The 19751-nt window shown below is 36.3% G+C and overlaps 1 protein-coding gene across 1 annotated transcript; it reads right to left on the minus strand.

Annotated features, from left to right (window-relative positions):
* Positions 1–3707: 3707 nt before the first annotated feature.
* PDHA2 (pyruvate dehydrogenase E1 subunit alpha 2) lies at positions 3708–4879 on the minus strand (the record flags this gene model as incomplete). The annotated part of the gene is given in 5 exon segments (XM_082837709.1): positions 3708–4304; positions 4308–4510; positions 4513–4630; positions 4634–4684; positions 4688–4879. Coding segments are annotated over 5 exon segments (1161 nt in total).
* Between the last annotated feature and the right edge of the window lie 14872 nt (positions 4880–19751).

Below are 19751 nucleotides of genomic sequence, written 5' to 3' on the forward strand. Positions count from 1 at the left end.
CACAATAGAGCACATATTGTATGATTTATATGACATGTCCAGAATAGGCAGAGACAGAAAGCAGACTTGTACTTTCCAGAGGATGAAAAGAAATCAGGAGTGACTGATGGGTATGGGTTATCTCTTTGGGATGATAAAAATATTTTGGAATTAGATAGTGGTAATGGCTGCACAATTCTGTGAACATACTAAAAACCACTGAATTGTACACTTTTAAAAGGATGAATTTTATGGTATGTGACTTGTATTTCAATTTTTTTAAACTAGCACTTTCTCACAAATTATCAGATTAAATTTCACTAATATCTGCTCTGTTTTTTATATGTTAGATTGGCAGACATGTCAATTTTTAAAAATAAGTGTAATTCTAAGGTTCTAAGCATTTCCTTTATATACTTAACCTCCTTCCTTTCTTATCTCATTCCACAGATATGCACACTATCCTTTACCTTTATAGAGTATCATAAAGATTAAGATATTAGGAACTCTTCCTTCTCTCAGATATTCCAGCATTGTTGCAACTATTTAATTCTTATGACCATCATGGTTTATTATGTCTTCTAATATGTGGATAAAATAGACTAAGTGGCATAGTACTTTAGACAGGAAATAGAATCCCACTGCTGGATTTCTACACTTGATTTACATCTTGGTAAATAAATTGCTATTATTAATTTATTCCTTGACCTAAATGAAAACAACAGGGATTTTTGTTTCTTTTCTTTTTTTTTTTGTATCCTTACAGAATTGTGTGCAACCAGTGATATGATTAAATTACAATCATGAATATACACATAAATGCCTGTACACATAAATGCCTGTATATTTTTTTAATATAGAAAATATTCAAAACTCTGTGCTTTAATGGAATTTGAAACTTGTATTGTGATAAATGTTTTTCTTCTGCTATAGTAAGACTGGACTTTTTTCCTGAAATAAGTGTCTGTGTTTCTTGGTTTATGATGGTTTCATATCTAATCAGTTATTTGTATGTTAAGTTTTACTGACATTAAAAGAATCCATAATAAAAATTTATAAACAAAATCCATAAACAAAAATTGAAAATGATTTCTGTATATTGTCTACAGAAAATAGCTTTAATTGAGCAGCTTATCTTCCACTTGCAAGTTTATGGAAATATAAGTATGTCAAAATAAATAAAAAGTAGAAGAATTCTTTGTCATTCAAAGAATGTGATTATTTTGACCATCTTATGAATTACTTTGTTTTTGATGAAAGAGATTCAATCAAGCCACCTCTGAACTGCAGCTGCATAACCAAAACACATTAACTAGTAATATCACCGATTTATAAACAAATTGATGCTTATCTCTGCTTTCTGAATTTAGAATGTTGAGGTTATCTTACTTGTTTAAACCTATTTGGGGAAAGGTATGGAGATTAAGCGTCCACATATGTGTTCATATGTTTATGGACTCACAGGCCTCTAAGATTTTGGTTTTCTGTTAGAGTTCTTAGAAAGTATCTAAGCTTTTATTTGTAGAAGCAGATGCTGTAAAGAAAAGGTTTTAACTTTTTTTAAAAAATTGAGATATAATTCACATATAACATGATATTAATGTCAGGTGTACAACATAATGATTCAATATGTGTATGTATTATGAAATGATAACCACAATAAATCTAGTTAAACATCCATCACCACACACAGTCACAATTTTTTTTTTCTTGTGATGGGTTTTAACCTTTAACAACTTTTGGTGTTATCTGCAAACTATTTCTTTTTTGTTGTTGTTGCTGTACGCGGGCCTCTCACCGCTGTGGCCTCTCCAGTTGCGGAGCACAGGCTCCCGACGCGCAGGCTCAGTGGCCATGGCTCACAGGCCCAGCCGCTCTGCGGCATGTGGGATCCTCCCGGACCGGGGCACGAACCCGCGTCCCCTGCATCGGCAGGCGGACTCTCAACCACTGCGCCACCAGGGAAGCCCCTGCAAACTGGTTCTTAAATCACAGGCAAATTCTGATTTCTGATTTCAGTGAGTCTATCTCAGTGGAGTAAGGTATGCCAAACATCATGCTCAACAGGACTTTAGGTCATTTGGTAAATACAACCAAGTAAAGATGTTTTCACTGTCATGACTTGTTAATTGACATGGTATTGGACTATAGAGAAAACCAAACCTGTATGATCCAAGTTAGATTTTCTCATGCAAAAAGTTATCTGTGAATGCTCAGTTCTGGCCAAGGCAGATTGTATTTTCAATTTTTTATTAATATCACCTCCTCTGCTTAACTCCTTTGGTGTCGTCATATCTGTTCATTTATTTTTCAGTCTGAAATTTACTAAGAGTTCTTTAAAGTATGGAATAACGGTACAAATGGATTATAAAATAAGAGTAGCTTTCACTGGAAGATTAAAGCAAAATGCAGTTTTCCTCTAGATTTTAACTTTGCTTACATTTTTCCTTTAAATTGATACACTAAAAATATTGCAATTAACCACAACATGAAAAAGTGTCCTTGTCCTATCTCCCCCTGCTCTGTTATATATCATGTTTTATTGGAAAAATGGTCAATGTTAAGTCGCTTCAGCATCAATACTGAATATTCACGCATGTGTGTGTGCACATGCACACTATTTAGTAGGCTGTGTTCAATTGGTTAATTTAAGCAAACTATTTCAAGTGACACAGCAGTAGGGGTCCTGATACTTTGGTACTGCTTGAAATTACTTCTTAACTTCAGAATAGTGACTTTACACCTAAACCTCTAGCAGGGTTGAGCAGGAATCAAAGGGCTATTTTTTCCTTTAAATAAGAGTATTTACTAAAATATTATAAAGCTAAATCAAACAGAACTATTACAGAAGATAATTTGGGAAGTTAAATAATATTTTCTCTGTTTTTCCTATTTTATTTTTTTTAAGATTTTTTTGATGTTGACCATTTTTCTTTTAAGTCTTTATTGAATTTGTTACAATATTGTTTCTGCTTTATGTTTTGTTGTTTTGGCCGTGAAGCATGTGGGATCTTAGCTTCCCAACCAGGGATCAAAACCACACCCCCTGCATTGGAAGGCGAAGTCTGAACCACTGGACCACCAGGGAAGTCCCTGTTTTTCCTATTCTAGACTTGTATAAATTTAAAATAATCTTTAAGATATTCACATTGTTTAAGTAGTTAAACAAGGAAGCCATCAGACTGAGGTGGCTCTAATGTCTTCGGAGCCTACGTAAGCAAACCAAAACTAAGCTAGAGTCAATGCACTCAAACCAAGCAAATGAAACTTAAGAACAACCAATCACAAACGGCCAACTAGGCTTTCCCAAATAAGGCAACTCCTTAAGCTATCACCTATCAAATCATTTCCTTGCTCTGCTTCTCTCTAAAAACCTCTCCCCCAGCTCCTGTTGGTAGAATACTCCACCTTTTGTTTGGACTGCCTGATTCTAACTGATGTATGCTCAAAATCAACTCTTGAAAATTTTAATGTGCCTCAGTTTGTCTTTTAACAATACTAAATGATTAACTGTATAGTATCTTTTAATGCAATAATGTACAATTGAATGTAATACCTCAACTGAATGTATATCTTTCTGTGATCTCATTTATGCCTTTCCATTATCTCTTAATTATCTCAATTCCTCTTAATAAAAGTTTAAAAGACTTTTGTTTTACGGATTTTATTCCTCCTTAACAAAATTAAGTACACAGTTTCTTAAAGTTGACCGTGAATATATTCTCCTTTTAACTGACTGACTTAAACCTGATCCACTGATTTGCATCACGAATTTCAAAAGGTGGATTAGTGCTGTAGATGTGATGGCTTAATTCTTCCAAAGGTGGTTCAGGATCGGTTATAGCAAACTGAGCAGCAGCATCAATTTCTTTCCTCACTTCAACATCAATTTCCTTCAATTCTTCAATACTGGCAAGTTTGTTGTTTACCATTTTATCTTTGAGAAGCATGATAGGATGGCTCTTATTGCTTAAATTCTGAACTTCTCGTGTACGATAACTGATTCCAGGGTGACTCATACTGTGTCCATGATAATGGTATGTCAGCAGCTCCATCAGTATGGGCCCCTTTCCAGATCTACAATAGTCAGCTGCAACCTTAGTTGCCTCCCGAACACATAGAACCTCCATTCCATCTACCTTTAGGCCAGGGATGAAACTGCCTCTCTTGTAGTAATCAGTGTTGGCTGCAGCTCTCTCAACAGATATTCCTATTCCATAGCGGTTATTCTCACAGATGAAAATACAAGGTAAATTCCACACAGCTGTCATATTATAAGCTTCAGATATCTGACCCTGATTAGCGGCACCATTCCCATGTAGAGTCTAACACACCTCGTTGTTTCCCTTATATTTACAGGCCAGAGCAATACCAGCTCCCCGCAGTCCCTGAGCGCCAACAGTGCCATTGCCTCCATAGAAGTTATTGGCATACATATGCATTGACCCTCCTTCTCCTTCAGCACAGCCACCTCTTCGACCTGTCAGCTCTGCTAGAATTGATGGGACAGAAAGTCCACGAGTACACATGAGCCGTGAGCCTGACAGGATGCAATAACATGATCCGTGGGATTTAGCCCAGCCTCAAGACCCACACAACAAGCTTCCTGACCATCACACAAGTGACAGAAACCACGAATAAATTTCTGTTTTCACAACTGATCCACCTTCAATTCCATTCGACAAATGTTCTGCATCATCCTGTACTATTTAAGTCCATCCTCCCGGGTAAGCACTGCGGTGACAGGGGCACCCTCTTCCAACCGATAAAGATCACATTTCTTAATCTCAAATGTAGCATCATTTGAATAGTTACAGGATGCCACAAGCACCCTGTTAGCGGGCTTCTGGGTGACAACAGACAGCACGCTAGAGACAGCAGCAGCCAGCATCTTCCTCATGGAGCGCAGCCAGGGAGGCCGTGAGTCTCCATCTGCCAGGGTCACCTCAGTCCCAGTCTCCAGTGTACCCTCCACCCCCAAAACACAGGCTGCACCACAATGACCGTGCGCTGGTGGCAGAGGCCACGTCATGCTGCGCGAGGCCACGGGCCGCAGCCTGGATCAGCTGATTTTTACAGTGCCTTCCAACTGTAAAATTAAGAATAAAGGTTGTTTCTTGCCCTGGAAGACTTGGCTGAACTACACTCTATTCCTAATTAACGCCATCATCATTGCTAAAACATCATAATCTGGGTCCCTTTTCCCTGCTATACGCTAAAGTAATGCTTCCTGAACGTTGTATTCAATGGAAAAGAGGAGAAAACACAATCCTTAAGGCACACAAGAGCTCTGACAGGTTAAGCCAAAGATGTTCTTACCAATATTTCTTTAAAGTCCTTTTAAAAATCATTAAAATATGTATGAATATTTTATTCTACTCCACAATACACCATGTTTATTTTAAAGTAAAAATAAAGATGCAAATTATTTGTAGTTTACATAAGTTAAAAAAACACACACTTTTTTAAAAAAGTTGGTGCACCGAAGAATATGCACATTTACACTATGATTCTAGCACCTGTGTCTCCTGATTGGTGGTGAGGGAGGGCACGTGATGGTACACAAATCCCTACCTGAGATTAAAAGTCTAAACCCAATAACAAGCTTTGCCTGGTGTGCGAAAATTGAAATCAGGGTTGAAATGATCTAAGCGTAGATGGAATGGATGTTCTATGTGTCCAGGAAGGAATCAGGGTTAAAGTAGCTACTAACAAGTTTTTACATGGCACTTTTCCTTGCTCTTTATTGTAATCCTGAATCCTGTTCAATTTTATCCCTATTTTCTGACAAATTTTTTTGGAGGGGTATTGGTCTATTCCTATCACGTCTTCAACAGGTTTCCTTAGAAAATATCAAGATTCATATGGCTTTGTTTCTTGTTTTTATATCAATCTAAACAGAACCAGTCTTAGTCTCGGAAATCAAGAAGCATGTTCTTATAATATTTCCTTATATAGTAAACTTAGAAAGCATAACTTCTTATAAAGTGACGCACTAAACAACATGCAGTTTGGATTGAAGAGCAACAGAGTTTGCTTAAGCAGTTGGTTTAATCACAGGACAAAAGAAGTCTTAACGCCTAGCGTTACAAAGATCACATACCATTTTCCTCTTTTGTGCTTTTGTGATTTTGTACCCCGATAAGCCATCCATAAACAGGGATTCTGTTCTATTTAGACTATTAAGCAATTCACCTTAATACGTGCTTTGTTTTATATCCTCCACCTGTTTGTAAATAAACAAATAAAACACAAAAATCCCTGTTTATAAATAAATTCTCACTCAAATCCCTATGACATGTTCAAAGCAGCTGCCTTCCCTAACCTAGTTATAAGTATTATCATGGATACCTCTTATAGTATTCAGGCAGGAAGAAGAAAATAGCTTGTTAAAAAGTTATTATATCTATTAAAACTCCATCCTCCTTCCACCTTCCCACCCCAGACGTCATAAATGGGCTTCATCTTTTCACTCAATTTAAAATTCTGCTTGTGGAATTCATGGTCTTGCTGTGTTGTTTGCTCCTTCTTTGATAGTTAGCCTGTCTCTGCTGTTCTCTTTCATTCCTGCAGGTACTGGAGATCTCCAGGGAGCATTATCTCCATGAGAATGAGAAAAATGACACTGCATGATCGAACAGTAGTGTTAATGGGTCACTGAGTGACAGCTGAGCCTTCTCTCAGAGGCATCAGCCAGGCTAGCACTGCCAGGAACACAAGAGCTATACAGTAAAGTGTGCCAATTTAATCTTGTCACATGTAGCCTGGGCTGCAAAGATAGAGCTCCCCTTAAAAGCCCAGTATGACAAGGCTAAACCTGACTCATGCCAGAGGAGAACATGCAAAGATGCTAATTGCAAAATACCTGTGCTACAGGTCACCACAGAAGATGGCCCTTTTATTGCAACAGGCTCTGGTTAAGATAATAAATAATAAAATGGGAAACTTGTAGGGACCTTTTGGACATCAGTTACACTATACAACCTAAATTCAACTTAAAGATAGACAGATGAAATCATATTTGCAGACTATGATGTCAGAGTATTTCCATTAAACTCATTAAACCTGATGATTTTTCTTTGAGTTTAAACCCATCCACATTTTCAAAGTTTAAAACCCCCAAGGAAATCCTGAGCTGTTGAGCCTCTCTTATCTGCCCCTGGCTAGACAGGATTCAATACACATGGACAATCAGCCAATGATAGTGTACTTCTCTGCGAATGATTTATTCTTTTGTCTTGTCATTGTTCAATACCATGTTTATTAGCAAACAGAACTAAGAGTCATCTACATGTTCACCACTGAAATGTTTGCAATTAAAATCCTCATAAATCCTAAGTTTTTAATTAACACCAAATCTTACTTTTAATCTATTTGAAATTAAAGGAAAACAGATGAGCACTTTTATAAGGCCAATAGTAGATTTTGCATTAATTAATAAAAATCCTAATAAAAGAGGAGCCAGTGATTATAGTAGCCATCATTAATGTCAGTGTGACAGAATTTCGCTTTGCATGTGTAATGGTTGATCCTCTACGGGCATTTATGAATTCATCTTAAAAGTGTCACCCCCATTGAATCAATAGCATATAAAATATTTTTTTATAAGCGACAAGGAAACACTAAAAAAAGAACAGCATGTTTGAAGAATATTAAATTCCTCCAGTAATAATTATGTACTTTCACCAAATGTTAAATAAGGGAAGCTGTTAAAGAGTGAATATGTTCTACATAAATAATATCAGATCTCATTATAAGATTACTGGCAATGTATTTTTTTCATAGCTCTAAGATTTGGCAATTAAAAGTGATGAGTAAGAGAACTTGGTGAAAAAAATTAAGACATATATAACTCACAGAAGAATTTTTCCCATTTGGTCTAATTATCTCCCTTGGAGAAAGGGAAAATGTCAGTACCATATATTCTGCAAAATAATGACAACCAAGCAAGGTCCTCCTCTAATGTTATAATAAATGAGCTTAGTTCAGAACAGTTCAGAGCCCTGGGCAAACAATATTTTTTTCTTCTCCTCACCCTCATCCTAATTCTGAAGTATCATTAAATAAAAATTCAGGACAAATTATCATGAAGAGAAGACAATTGAAAACAAGAGGTAAAGTGAGGGTGCTCCTCATTCCACTCAAATAATGATGGTATAAAGAAAGGAAAGACCTTATGGGTTAATTTTTAGTAGGGACTAATTGGAGCCACCATCTTTCTCCTGCTGGATGAGCAGAGTCATCTGAGTCATCACGCCCACAGTATCCAACCCTTATCCCTAGAGTTCGGTACCAAGGTCTAGCAGATCATGATAAAAGGGGTCATTATACAAAACTGTAAAAGAAGAGTTTCCAAACATTTTAATAAGCCCCCTATAATTAGAACTGAAATTGACTATGGCCAAGTGAGATAAGAAAAGCAATTCATGTATAATTTGGTGTCAAGATTTACTATGGCCTACTGTCTCAACTAGTAGAGGACTAGTGCAGGTATCAAAAGCTGTGAAGTGATTTCTGCTCAGTACTTTGAGTTGTTTTGTAAAATAAAAATCATCAATTCAATATATGTTTCTAACAAATCAAAGCAAATTCAAGAAGCCCAAGTCAGGTCTCTTTGCATTTCCTCCAAAAATTATTATTTACATTTCTTGGGAAAATTTTTTTGTTCACAAGATCTTAATTCTCACATACTTAAAAACCCATATCTCAAATTTTTATTCTCTAAATATATATTTATCTTTAGTAGTTTTAATTTTAATAGCAATAAAGTATACATTAAATGTGATAGTAAAAATAAACTATATATTCAATAGTGAAATGATGGCTTCTCTCCTTTGAACAAAGTCTTTTGTAATATATGTCTCTTAACTGTACATTTTATGATGTTTTCTGTATTAATGCCCTCAACAACACTTCCTTCTAACAACTTTGGGTAGCCTATTACCTTTTCCTAATATCAGTATGTGATAACATAATTAGCACATTTATTTCCTTTGACTTCGCTTCTTTGAAGATCTGAGTCACTGAACTAAGATTTAAAGAGACAAAGGATATTGGCAAAATTCCAGGGCACTGCTGCCCCCTAGAAGGAAGTTTGAGCAGCACATCTGACCATTACAGACAAATCTTGGGAAAAAGAGAGTCTGAGATCTTGCACCCCACTTTTAACAACCTACTGTTGGCTGCATCATTGGTTTTTTTGTGCCCTCTTCTTATCTAAGCTTGGGCACAGGGTTGCCTATCACATCCTAAACTAAGATCCTAATACACTCCATGGCTCTCTCCAGAGATCCCTGCAGATATGTAGAGTCATACAAACAAAATTTTCTCAACAAAATAATATTTTTTAAAATAATGAAGATGACATTTGAAGCTATCATGTGCATTAATCTGAGATTTAAAGAACTACTGTAAATATTGCCCAGGTTTGTAAAAACCTTTCATCTCTTTGTTGGAGATACAAAGTTTGCTCATTTGATTTTTACAGAGACAGGTAAGGCAGTTTCTATCATTCTCAATTTCTATATGAGGAAACTGAGATCTAAAGAGTTTAGATGAAAGGCAAAAATTACAAAGTTAGTAAAAAGTATAATATTCATCCTTTATTTATTCAGCACATATAATGAAGTGCCTTCCTTTCTGTACTAAGTAATAGAAATAAAATGATGATATACAATAAGATTTTCCTCTACTTAATCCAGTTCATATGGAGGTGTTGTGCTGTGAGCTCTCCCAGATTTTCTGGCATTGCATATAGAAAAGGACACATCATCATTGAATGACAGAGAAAGAGACACATGAACAGCTGTTATAGAGGCAATAAGACTAATGTATTGCATGCTGGGCAATGGTTACAATGACAGTTTGTCTTTATTGGGATCAGTGATGAACAAATTAAAATAGAGTAATGTCAAAAAGTGACACAAAAAACAGAACACTCTAATTTTGTAAAGTTGTGTTGTCTCCTTTAACTTGGTAATACAGCAGAGCTGAAAAGGCACACTGGGAAATATGAAAATCAGGATCTCATAATTATGCAATACATTATGAATATGAATGCAGTTTCTCCAAGCAACCTGAGACAATGCTGTAGATGTTTTATGGAGATTTTTGGGCGTGAGAATCTCTCTGTTCCCACGGACCCACTGTTCATCTGGATTCTAAGATATTTCCATAGTGCCCAGCACTGTAAGTCTAAAAGGCCACCATGGGAGAAGCCTCAGAGAGGTTTTTAAATGAGAAGTCTAATAAACATCATCCACATTGCTAAATGAAGATAGTGTGTAAGAAGAGTTTTTAAGCTCAAACATGTTAGGCACTCATCAAAAGCATCATATTCAGAAAGCAAGATTGTTGGAGGATTGTCAGAGGAAGTTAACAGGCTTCTGTCAGGGCTACCAGCTCTTCCATTCTCTTAGGCCATGAGCGCTACATTAAAATTTACAACAAATTTCTTCAAAAATTCTTAATCTTTATCTGCCTTCATCTAGCCCTCATCCACCTCATTTCATGATAAAATTACTCTCTTTACTGTAAGGATGAATTACACCTTTTTAAAGGATTTCTCATATTTTACAGAATGTCTCCAAATCATACGGAAAATTATATGGACTGCATAATATCCCCATTGATCTGAGGAGAAACAGACCCAACAAGTTTGGTAAGTCCAGCAAACATTAGGCACGGCCTCAAGTCATACATCTAATTCATGGAGAGCCAGCCTCAGTTGATCAAGTGCTCCTTGCCTTCACATACTACACTGCTCCCCTCACCCTAGCTGCCTGTCTTCTGATGAATTTTTACATCTATTAGAGCTTCCTTCCCACTAATCTTAGCGGAAGAGGAATGCTCTTCTTATCTAGAAATCTAAACCCTCAGCCCCTGCTACAGAACCTGCTACTGGCTCATAATGAGACACTGCTCTTACTCACATATTCCCCACCCCGACCAGGGAATCATCAATTTTGTCTTCTCCTTTGGTTTTCTTTCATGCTCATATTTCCTCTGCTCTGAAAGAAGATACCCAAGTCTTCATTGCCTCTTTTAGATCTCATCCCATATTATTCCTTTTATCTAGTCAAGCTCCACAAACATGCAGCTTGTACCCACAGTCTCCATTTACCTTCCTCTAATTGCTTCCATATGCTTCTGCAATCTGTGTCATCAACAATGAATCGAAATTTCTCACATCAAGGACTTGGCTAAATTTAATGACAACTTCAGTATCGTCATTCTCTGCAACTCTCCACCGCATTACATGTGTTTCTCCATGGATATTCCCTTACCCTAACTTGAAAAAAAAATGTTCTTATGCTGCTTATACCCTACACTTCATTTCCTGATATCTCAACCTTGACCCAAAAAGTAAAAGTAGGTTTAAAGTTTAATACAATTATATGCTCTATTGTTGATAGTTACATGATTACCCACAGAGTCTCACATGATTTATTGGTTTAATTCTCACCAGTAGGGTACTGCCAACTATATTTTCAACATTAACTTTCCTTCATTCTCTCTAATATACCAGGGGAAAAGTGTATTTGAAAGTCCTGTAGTTATTTAAACTAAAAAAATTCTAAAATGAGAGAGTTCTTACCTATTATCCATTTGAATAAAAATAACTTCCTTCCCAATTTTCTTGTCTTCATTAGAGTCCTGTTGCTGGTTTATAAACTCAGCATATACTTTGACTATTTTGTCTTTTTAAAAATTCTGTCCTGTAAATGCAGAAAAGTACAAAGATGAAATATTTAAATCATCTCAAGATAACTGCTGTCAAATTTTGATTTATTCCTTTTTATTATTTTTTTATTTCTGATATCAGGATCATATTGTATATTTTATATCTCTTAAGATTTGTTTCTTAGAATTATAATTATTTTCAAAATAATCAAAAGCTATTCAAAAGATAATTTCAGTGGCTGCTAAAAAAATCTCCACTTTATGGATGTGCCATAGCTAACTAAAATGTCCCCCTAAGACTGAACACTTGTGTTATTACTGAGCTCATACTATGTTCCTGGCAGTATGCATTAGGGAAAGGACTGCTTTTTAAAATTTTGTTTATAATGTTTTTAACACAAAAATGTAAGGTTTTCAATGTGCTGATCTCTTTTGTTATAGTTCCACTCTTTGTACACAATCATGTGTTTATATACTATAAATAACTACTTATTTTATTATTTAGTCTTTGAGACATCTGGAAGTTACCGGATAATGCAGAGCAGTGATATTACAATTTTATTTTGTCCACTTCATCCTTCTACAGTCGTAGATTGAGTAGTCTATATTTTTATTATTTTGGGATGCTGGCTTCATATCTATCTATATATCTATATATATCTACATCTCCATAAGCTAAAAATTTTGTTTCTAAGCTCTTCAGTTTTATTCTCTCTCAGTTGATTCTTATGTGAACACTTCCCAGTTTTAATTATTAGAGCATAATATAATTACATATTTGATAGACCAAGCCCTTAATCATTGCATTTTTCAAAATCCATTAAGATTTTATAGGCTATATACTATTTCATATGAAGATCGGGTAATTATATTAAATTAAAAGAATTTGGTATTTAAATAGAATTCCATAAACATATAAAATAAACAGGAGAGAGGTCTATCTTTACAATATTTAGTTTTCCCATTCAAGCCTATGCATCTCTCAGCCTACTCAGAATTTGACACACTGACATCATGTGGTTTTCCTTATGAATTGTTTCCTTATCCACTGTTTGTAAAGTTGTTTCTCAGCTTGGGTGATGGTGTTTTTTTCTTTTTATTGGAGTATAATTGCTTTACAATGTTGTGTTAGTTTCTGCTGTACAGTGAAGTGAATCAGCTATATGTATATATATATATATCCCCTCTCTCTTGGACTACCCCACCATCCCACCTTCTTGCTATGTTCCAGGCATTTTGCTAAGTATATTGCAAGCAATTTTTTACTTAACTGTCACAACAATCCTATGACATAGATAAGATTGCCCTACTTAATTTTACTGATAAAAAAACTTAGTCTTTAATAGTATTTACAGGAACCAAAAGCCAGTAAGTGATAGAAACTGGACTCAAATGCAGATTGTCTAATCCCAAAGTTTCTGTTTTTGTCAATACTTATGGTGATAGCTCTGAGATGGAAACATGTTTCCTTAACATGTTTTGTTAAGGAAATAATCTAAATTTAATCTTTACTATGTTTTTAACAAATATGTTAATTTTTTAAAAATATCTTTTCATATTATTTGAAATAGTTATATCACATCTTTTTACTTGACTTCCTGGTATATTGTCATTCAAGGCCACTCCTATGGTGTGTGGCACCCCAGGCAAATATACTTTTGCAGAACTCCAAAGTGCATTACAAAATTCATGAATCCATGCAGGGCAGAGTGATTTGTCAATGATGATTTAGAATAATAGGTAGAGAAGAGGAAATTACACATTTATTGTCCAATCAGAGCTTGTGAAGATTCTTGATACAGTTAAAAAGGCACAGTCTATTCTTGTTCATGTCCAAGAATCATCGCTTCCTGTTCTTTATTGCCAAGTGCATAATTTTAAACTAATTTCTCATATGCTTTTCCAAGAAAGAGGTAGTACCTGTTGTTAATCACAAAGCAGTGGTTCTCCAGAATCTGTTTGTATTCAAATAATATAGATCTTCTTGGCTCTATAGTTCCCTAATACCATTTAATTAATTCTGGTTACATCATTACTTATGATGCTGCAGCATATATCCTGCCAACCATAAACACTAGATTCTCAAAAGTTGTAACTGTGCTTTATTGATGATGACCACAAACGTAAGTCTTACCCAAAGTGTGCAGGTAAAAGTAAATGATAATTTTATTTCTGGTCATGCTCAATTTACCTTTAGGATATTTATAGCATATAGAACAACACATCTTCCAAACATGTCCTCTCTTGAGAAGTTTAGAATGTTATCACTGCATTTCTAGAATGTGATTTCTTTCCATGTGGATTGCATTCCTGTCATCTACTCATTGCCACCAATAAGAGGGGCCATGGAAGGAGTGGGATGAGCCATCATATTCATGCAAGGAGTGACTGCCCTGCCTTGGCACAGCTTAAGACCAACCAAGGAGAGCACAACATTACTGCAATTAGAAGCAAAAGAGGAAATATGTAAGAAGGACCTGATGACATTGTAGAGCAATTGTCTCAAAGTCCCAGGAAGAGATAGGAGCAGCCACCCGAGAAGGGCTGACAGACAGGTGGAGTGGGGTTTTCAGAATGGGTGAGTGACCACCCTAGATGCAAGTGATGACTGGTTCACAGGGCAAAGAATGACTGCTGCCATCCTTACCACTCTTGGGTGCTGTAGACTGGAGACAGCACCATGCTCATAATGCAGATGTACAAGAGCCAATGCCTGCTCAATGCTCAAACCCAAGGACTGGTGCTGAACTATGGGTAGCCAAAAGCTTTGAATTTGTCCTGTATCCCATGCGAGTGAGAGTCACACAAAATCAATGTGTCTGTACAATTCTGACAGTCCAGTCTTGCTTGATTCACATCATGCCAGTCAGCAGGAGTGGTATACTTGCCAGTCCACTCACATGGATCTGATGCCCAGGCATGGGGCCCTGGGATAACCCCATAGGCAGATGTTCTGGAGCTCCTCTGGGAATCTGGTCAACCTCACAGATGGGTCAGAGGGTACCCAAGAGAAGATATGGATGGATAGATAGCATATATATATATACATACACATATATAAAATATCTTGTTCAATTTATATAATCTAGTTAAAACATATTAAGTACTTTATATTTATAGATTTCCTAATAATCAACTCTCCTAGAATTTCTAGGATAAATTCAGATTGTTTGTTAGTGTATTTACATAATGCATGAACAACTTGTGTGGCCTGATTTTCACAAAAGTCTTCTCTTTTTTGTTAGAGAAATTTCTTTTTTGGAAGATTATGTTTGTACCTGCACAAATCTGGATTCCAGTGTTCAAATTTCCTAACAACTAGTCCATTTTTGTTTTTGATAGATTACATTCATTTAAGGTCATATTTATTTTTTACCCCCTATGTGTCATAATAACAATTGCCAACTTTTATTGAGTGCTTAGCATGTAATGCTCATTGTCTAAACTTTACCATAGGTTATCCAGGTTAATTCTTGCAGGCACACTTTTAAGTAGGTACCATTATTATTACTTTCTCACAGTGAAAATGAGTTTTATTGAAGATGTTTATCACACATAATAGAGCTTGTAAATAGTGTAGCCAGATTGTGAAACCAATTTAGTCTGAGTCCAGAATTCTCTCTCTTAACCACTGTACACTAGAGAGAGAACACTAAAAAAGATAGGATCTCTGCCCTCAGGGACCTTAAGTTCTTGTGCAGGTCTCTGAGAAGCCCAATCAAATTATACTTCTATCCTGCCTGGATTCTAAATAAATTGGTATATAAGACAAAGGATTCAAAAATGGAGGCCAAAATGTCATCAATAGTTTTGTAAAGTTTCCATTGGAAGATATCTTAGTTTGAGAGCAAATTTGGTCTCCCAACCCAGGAATAAGGAGACTCATCTCCTCAGAAACAGGCAATGCTAGACCCAGAGGTTGAGGTCATGGAATGGGAAGAACAGAGAGGAAGTTCTGCTGCCTGTCATATGTTCATTCCCAAGAAGCGAGAAGAGCTGAGACTAGTCTGTCCAATTTATAGTTCCCAATTTTGCCATCTAGATAACACACTTCAACTCTTCTAGGTGAGGAGACTGAAAAGATGGAAAAAACCAAAAAGTGTTCCAACCAATTCCAAGTACTGATGAGTTTCCTCTCCTTTCTCTCTCATCCTAATTGCTGGCCTTCTTGGCCAGCCTCCTGTTGACTTATTTTCTGCAACTGGGAAATCGTGCATCCTGCTCATTTCATTTCATTGTTTCTATATTTTCTTTTGTTTCCTCAATGGATGACTCAGTTCTTTCAGTGTGGACAGGTCATGCTGGTGCTGAATTCCGTGAATTGTGGACGTGGGAGCAGAAGAAATACACTTATACTTGGAAATACTCTTCTTCTAAAATTTTATACCTGGAAAACACAAAAGAACGAATCAAACAATTTTTGAAAAAATAATAAAATAGGGCTTCCCTGGTGGTGCAGTGGTTGAGAGTCTGCCTGCCGATGCAGGGGACACGGGTTCATGCCCCAGTCGAGGAAGATCCCACATGCCGCAGAGCGGCTGGGCCCGTGAGCCATGGCCGCTAAGCCTGCGCGTCCGGAGCCTTGCTCCGCAACGGGAGAGGCCACAACAGTGAGAGGCCCGTGTACCGCAAAAAAAAAAAATAATAATAATAATAATAAACTAAATTAAAATGTTTGTCATGAAATGAGCATATAGAACATAATAGCTTTTATACTGTTTTTTATTTAAAATATAAAGGAAGAAAGGATACCTTTTACAATATTAACAAAATAAATAGCTTGGAAATATTTTAGTGAGAAACGTTCTTATATGAAGAATTCCAACAAAAGAACATAAAAAATTATGAAAAATGGAAATGTACATCTGGCTTGTGGGTAACAAGACATTATTTTGGCTATGTTGGTTCTTCTAAATTTAATAAATGTTATCTAAAACAAAATAACATGACTTTCTTGAGGGGCTAAGAAGGGAGATACGGAAATAGCAGTAAAGTTTAAAAATTAAACAAGGGAAAATTTCCAGGGATGTCCCAAAAGAGATTATTAACGAGGGACTGTCTCTGATCTGGATTTAAAATATTAAAAAATGACAAGTAACTAAAGCATTTGGTCTCTATAGAGTGAAAGACCAATTATTCAAGCTAGAGTAAAAAAATAGATGTTCATATATATATATATATATATATATATATATGGGGATTTAGTACATGAAAAATATTCATAAAGAAATAAGGATGCTGGAACATGGTCTTGGGCAAATGACTATACACCTAGGCAAAAAAAATTAAATTAAAAAATGAAGTTGGCAACTAAACATGCTATTGTACAAAAACCAGCTTCAGAGTGATCCAAATATTAATTACAAAAAAGAATAACAATAATAAATTCTAGAAGAAATTGTGATAAGTGGGGAAAGAAGGTTGACATAAAACCTAAAAACAACGAAGAAGGGGGAAAAAACTAATAAATTTGACCAAATAATTATTTTAATTGCAGGAAAAATATGGTGACGTAAAAAATTGCAAAGTAAGAGAAGTATGTGTAATGCATGAGATTTAAGGAGCTCATTTCCTTAGTATACAAAGAACAAGTTATAAAAAGAAAAAAATGAATGTGAACATAGCAAAGGATTCATAATAAGCAAAACATATAAAAAGAAAGTGCCAAGAAACATTTTTTAAAAAAAAACTGGCTTTCCTTGGCTGTCCAGTTGACAGACGGCAGATAGTGGGACTTCTCAGCTTAAATAAACTTGTGGACCAACTCCTATAATAAATCTCATTGTATTGATATCTATCTATATCTATATCTGTATCTATATCTATCCTATTGGTTCTATTTCTCTGGAGAACCCTAATACCACTGTATATAAAAACTTTCATTCTCTCAAGTAGAAGACTCATCAGGAATCCAGGTTCCTTTTAGGTCTCTGCTTCCCCATCTCTAGCATGTGGTCCTTGTTTTTATACTTCAAGGTGGCTGCTAGATCTCCAACCAACACATCTACTTTTCAAGAAGCAGTATGGAGGGAAAACAAGAAAGAACAAAAAATAGGTGAAGGGCACATGCCAGATATCATCTAAGGAATTTTCCTTGAAATTACACACTTTCCTGTTTACATTCATTGGTCCTTAATTAGCGACAAGGCCATGTTTAATGAATAGTAGGGAAGGTGGAAAACAGAGTCTTTCCATTGGGCACATAAATAAAATAAAGGATGCAATTACTAAAGGAGAAGAGAATGGATTTTGGTATACCTAACTATTAGTTTGTCACCGAATAAATTAAATTAATACTAAAGGCTACTCTGTTACCAGGGCTAAAAATTCCTTATCCCAAATTATGTCCAGTCACCTTTCTAATATACCATACTAGAGATTTTGCAAGAGAATGAAAGAAGACAATAAGAAACTGATAATAAAAGCTCAAACAAATACGAGGACAAAGTAAAAAATCTTTCCCTCAATTTTGGCCAAAGAATACAGAAGCATTTCAAGAGTTTAAGAAGTGGAGTAAGTAGAGAAAAGTATTTAGGTTTAGCCTCAACAGAACGCTAGTAAATTTTACAGAATTAAGAACTGTTAACCTGAACTAATAGGAGAAACCTCTAGTAAGGTTGAATTGATGAATTTTGGTACTGTACATTTAACACATTAGGGGAGGCGGATGGTGGAAGGCTCCTATGTCTACCATAACCTCTCTCAGAAAGTGGCTCTTGAGAGTTTCATGGCAGTGATAGACACAGTCACCCAATCTTACTTTTTTCTCTTCTTTCTAAGTTGATACATTCCAAAATCTTTTAATGTCCATTTTCTCTCAGCTTTGAGTCCCTAGCACTTGGTGCAGCATTCCAGGTGAGGTTTGTCTAGTAATACAGCTGTCACCATTTCCTGTGAATTGACAATTTAGTCCTGTGCCCAGTTGCTGCTGCCACTGACTCCCTTTCTGAATTTAAGCTGCTGTTGAAGCTTTTGAAGTCTGGGTCTCCGGGGTTGGGAAGGAACAATTCCACAGTCTTGCGCTTCTGCTGACTTTGCCATTTCTCCATTTTTGATGTCCATGAAGTTTTGGGGAATACTCTATTAGAGCACGGGGAAGAACTGCAGGGCCAGTTATAATGACCAAATCACTTTGAACCACACCCAGTAGTGATCTGAGTAGTTTCCAACTGTTCCTCCAGATTTTCTTTCTTGGTCCTGAATTCAGAATGGAATTTTGGGCAGCTGACCTAATGCTATTTACCTAGACCTCTGTCTAATAACTTAAATCTAGAGACTCCCTAGGGCTCTCCAGCACATAAAGAGCTTACCCACTTTTGAGATTTGAGAAAGCGTAGTTCCTTCCTCTATTGTTTAAGAGACCCATAACTGGACAGACTCTCTTTCCCACAGAGGTAGCTTTGCCTCACCAGTGCCTGCTCAGGAAAAGCTCTGCTTGTTAACATCTTGAAGCCTGAAGACATCTATATCATGAAGACACAGCAGTTCTGCTGAGGCTTATGCTCGGTCTGATTCTCTCATCTTTCTCAGGCCTGTGCCTTCACTAAGGTCTCTGTGGCCTCAGTTCTACTTGCCAGGCTACGCGCGCCTGCCCACTAGCTAACACCTAAGAATCCCTTTACAAGATCCTGTGTCTGGCTTGAAAGCGTTTTGTCCAGGCAGCAGAAATTGAAACCTAACTGCACAAATGAAAAACCCGAATCAAAATACTGTGTCCATAACCAAAGGCGTGGCCACACCAGAAGCCCTGTTACTTTGTTTATATTTGCTTTTATTTTGCTCTCTAAAATTTTGCTTCCTGTGACTTGTTTCTTAAAGGCGGTCTGGCCTAAGAAGGAAATGATGCATTTTGTAAGGGGGGCTAACAAGTTAAAAGTTTGAAAGAGTATCAGGTGGAAGCTAAATATCATTTTTATTATTGGTAGAAGATGCAGTTTCGTGAGGAAAGTTAATGGGTTTGTGGATTGTAATCCACAATTAGGCAGACTTACCCCCAACACCTAGCAATACTGTGAAGTTTCCCTAAGGAGGAGCAGGATGGTAGGCAGCCCATTCCCAAGGGAGGAAGTCTGAACAGGATCCTTGGGTTA

This window comes from Leucopleurus acutus, assembly GCF_964270905.1.
Source record: "Leucopleurus acutus genome assembly, chromosome: 4".
Lineage (NCBI taxonomy): Eukaryota > Metazoa > Chordata > Mammalia > Artiodactyla > Delphinidae > Leucopleurus > Leucopleurus acutus.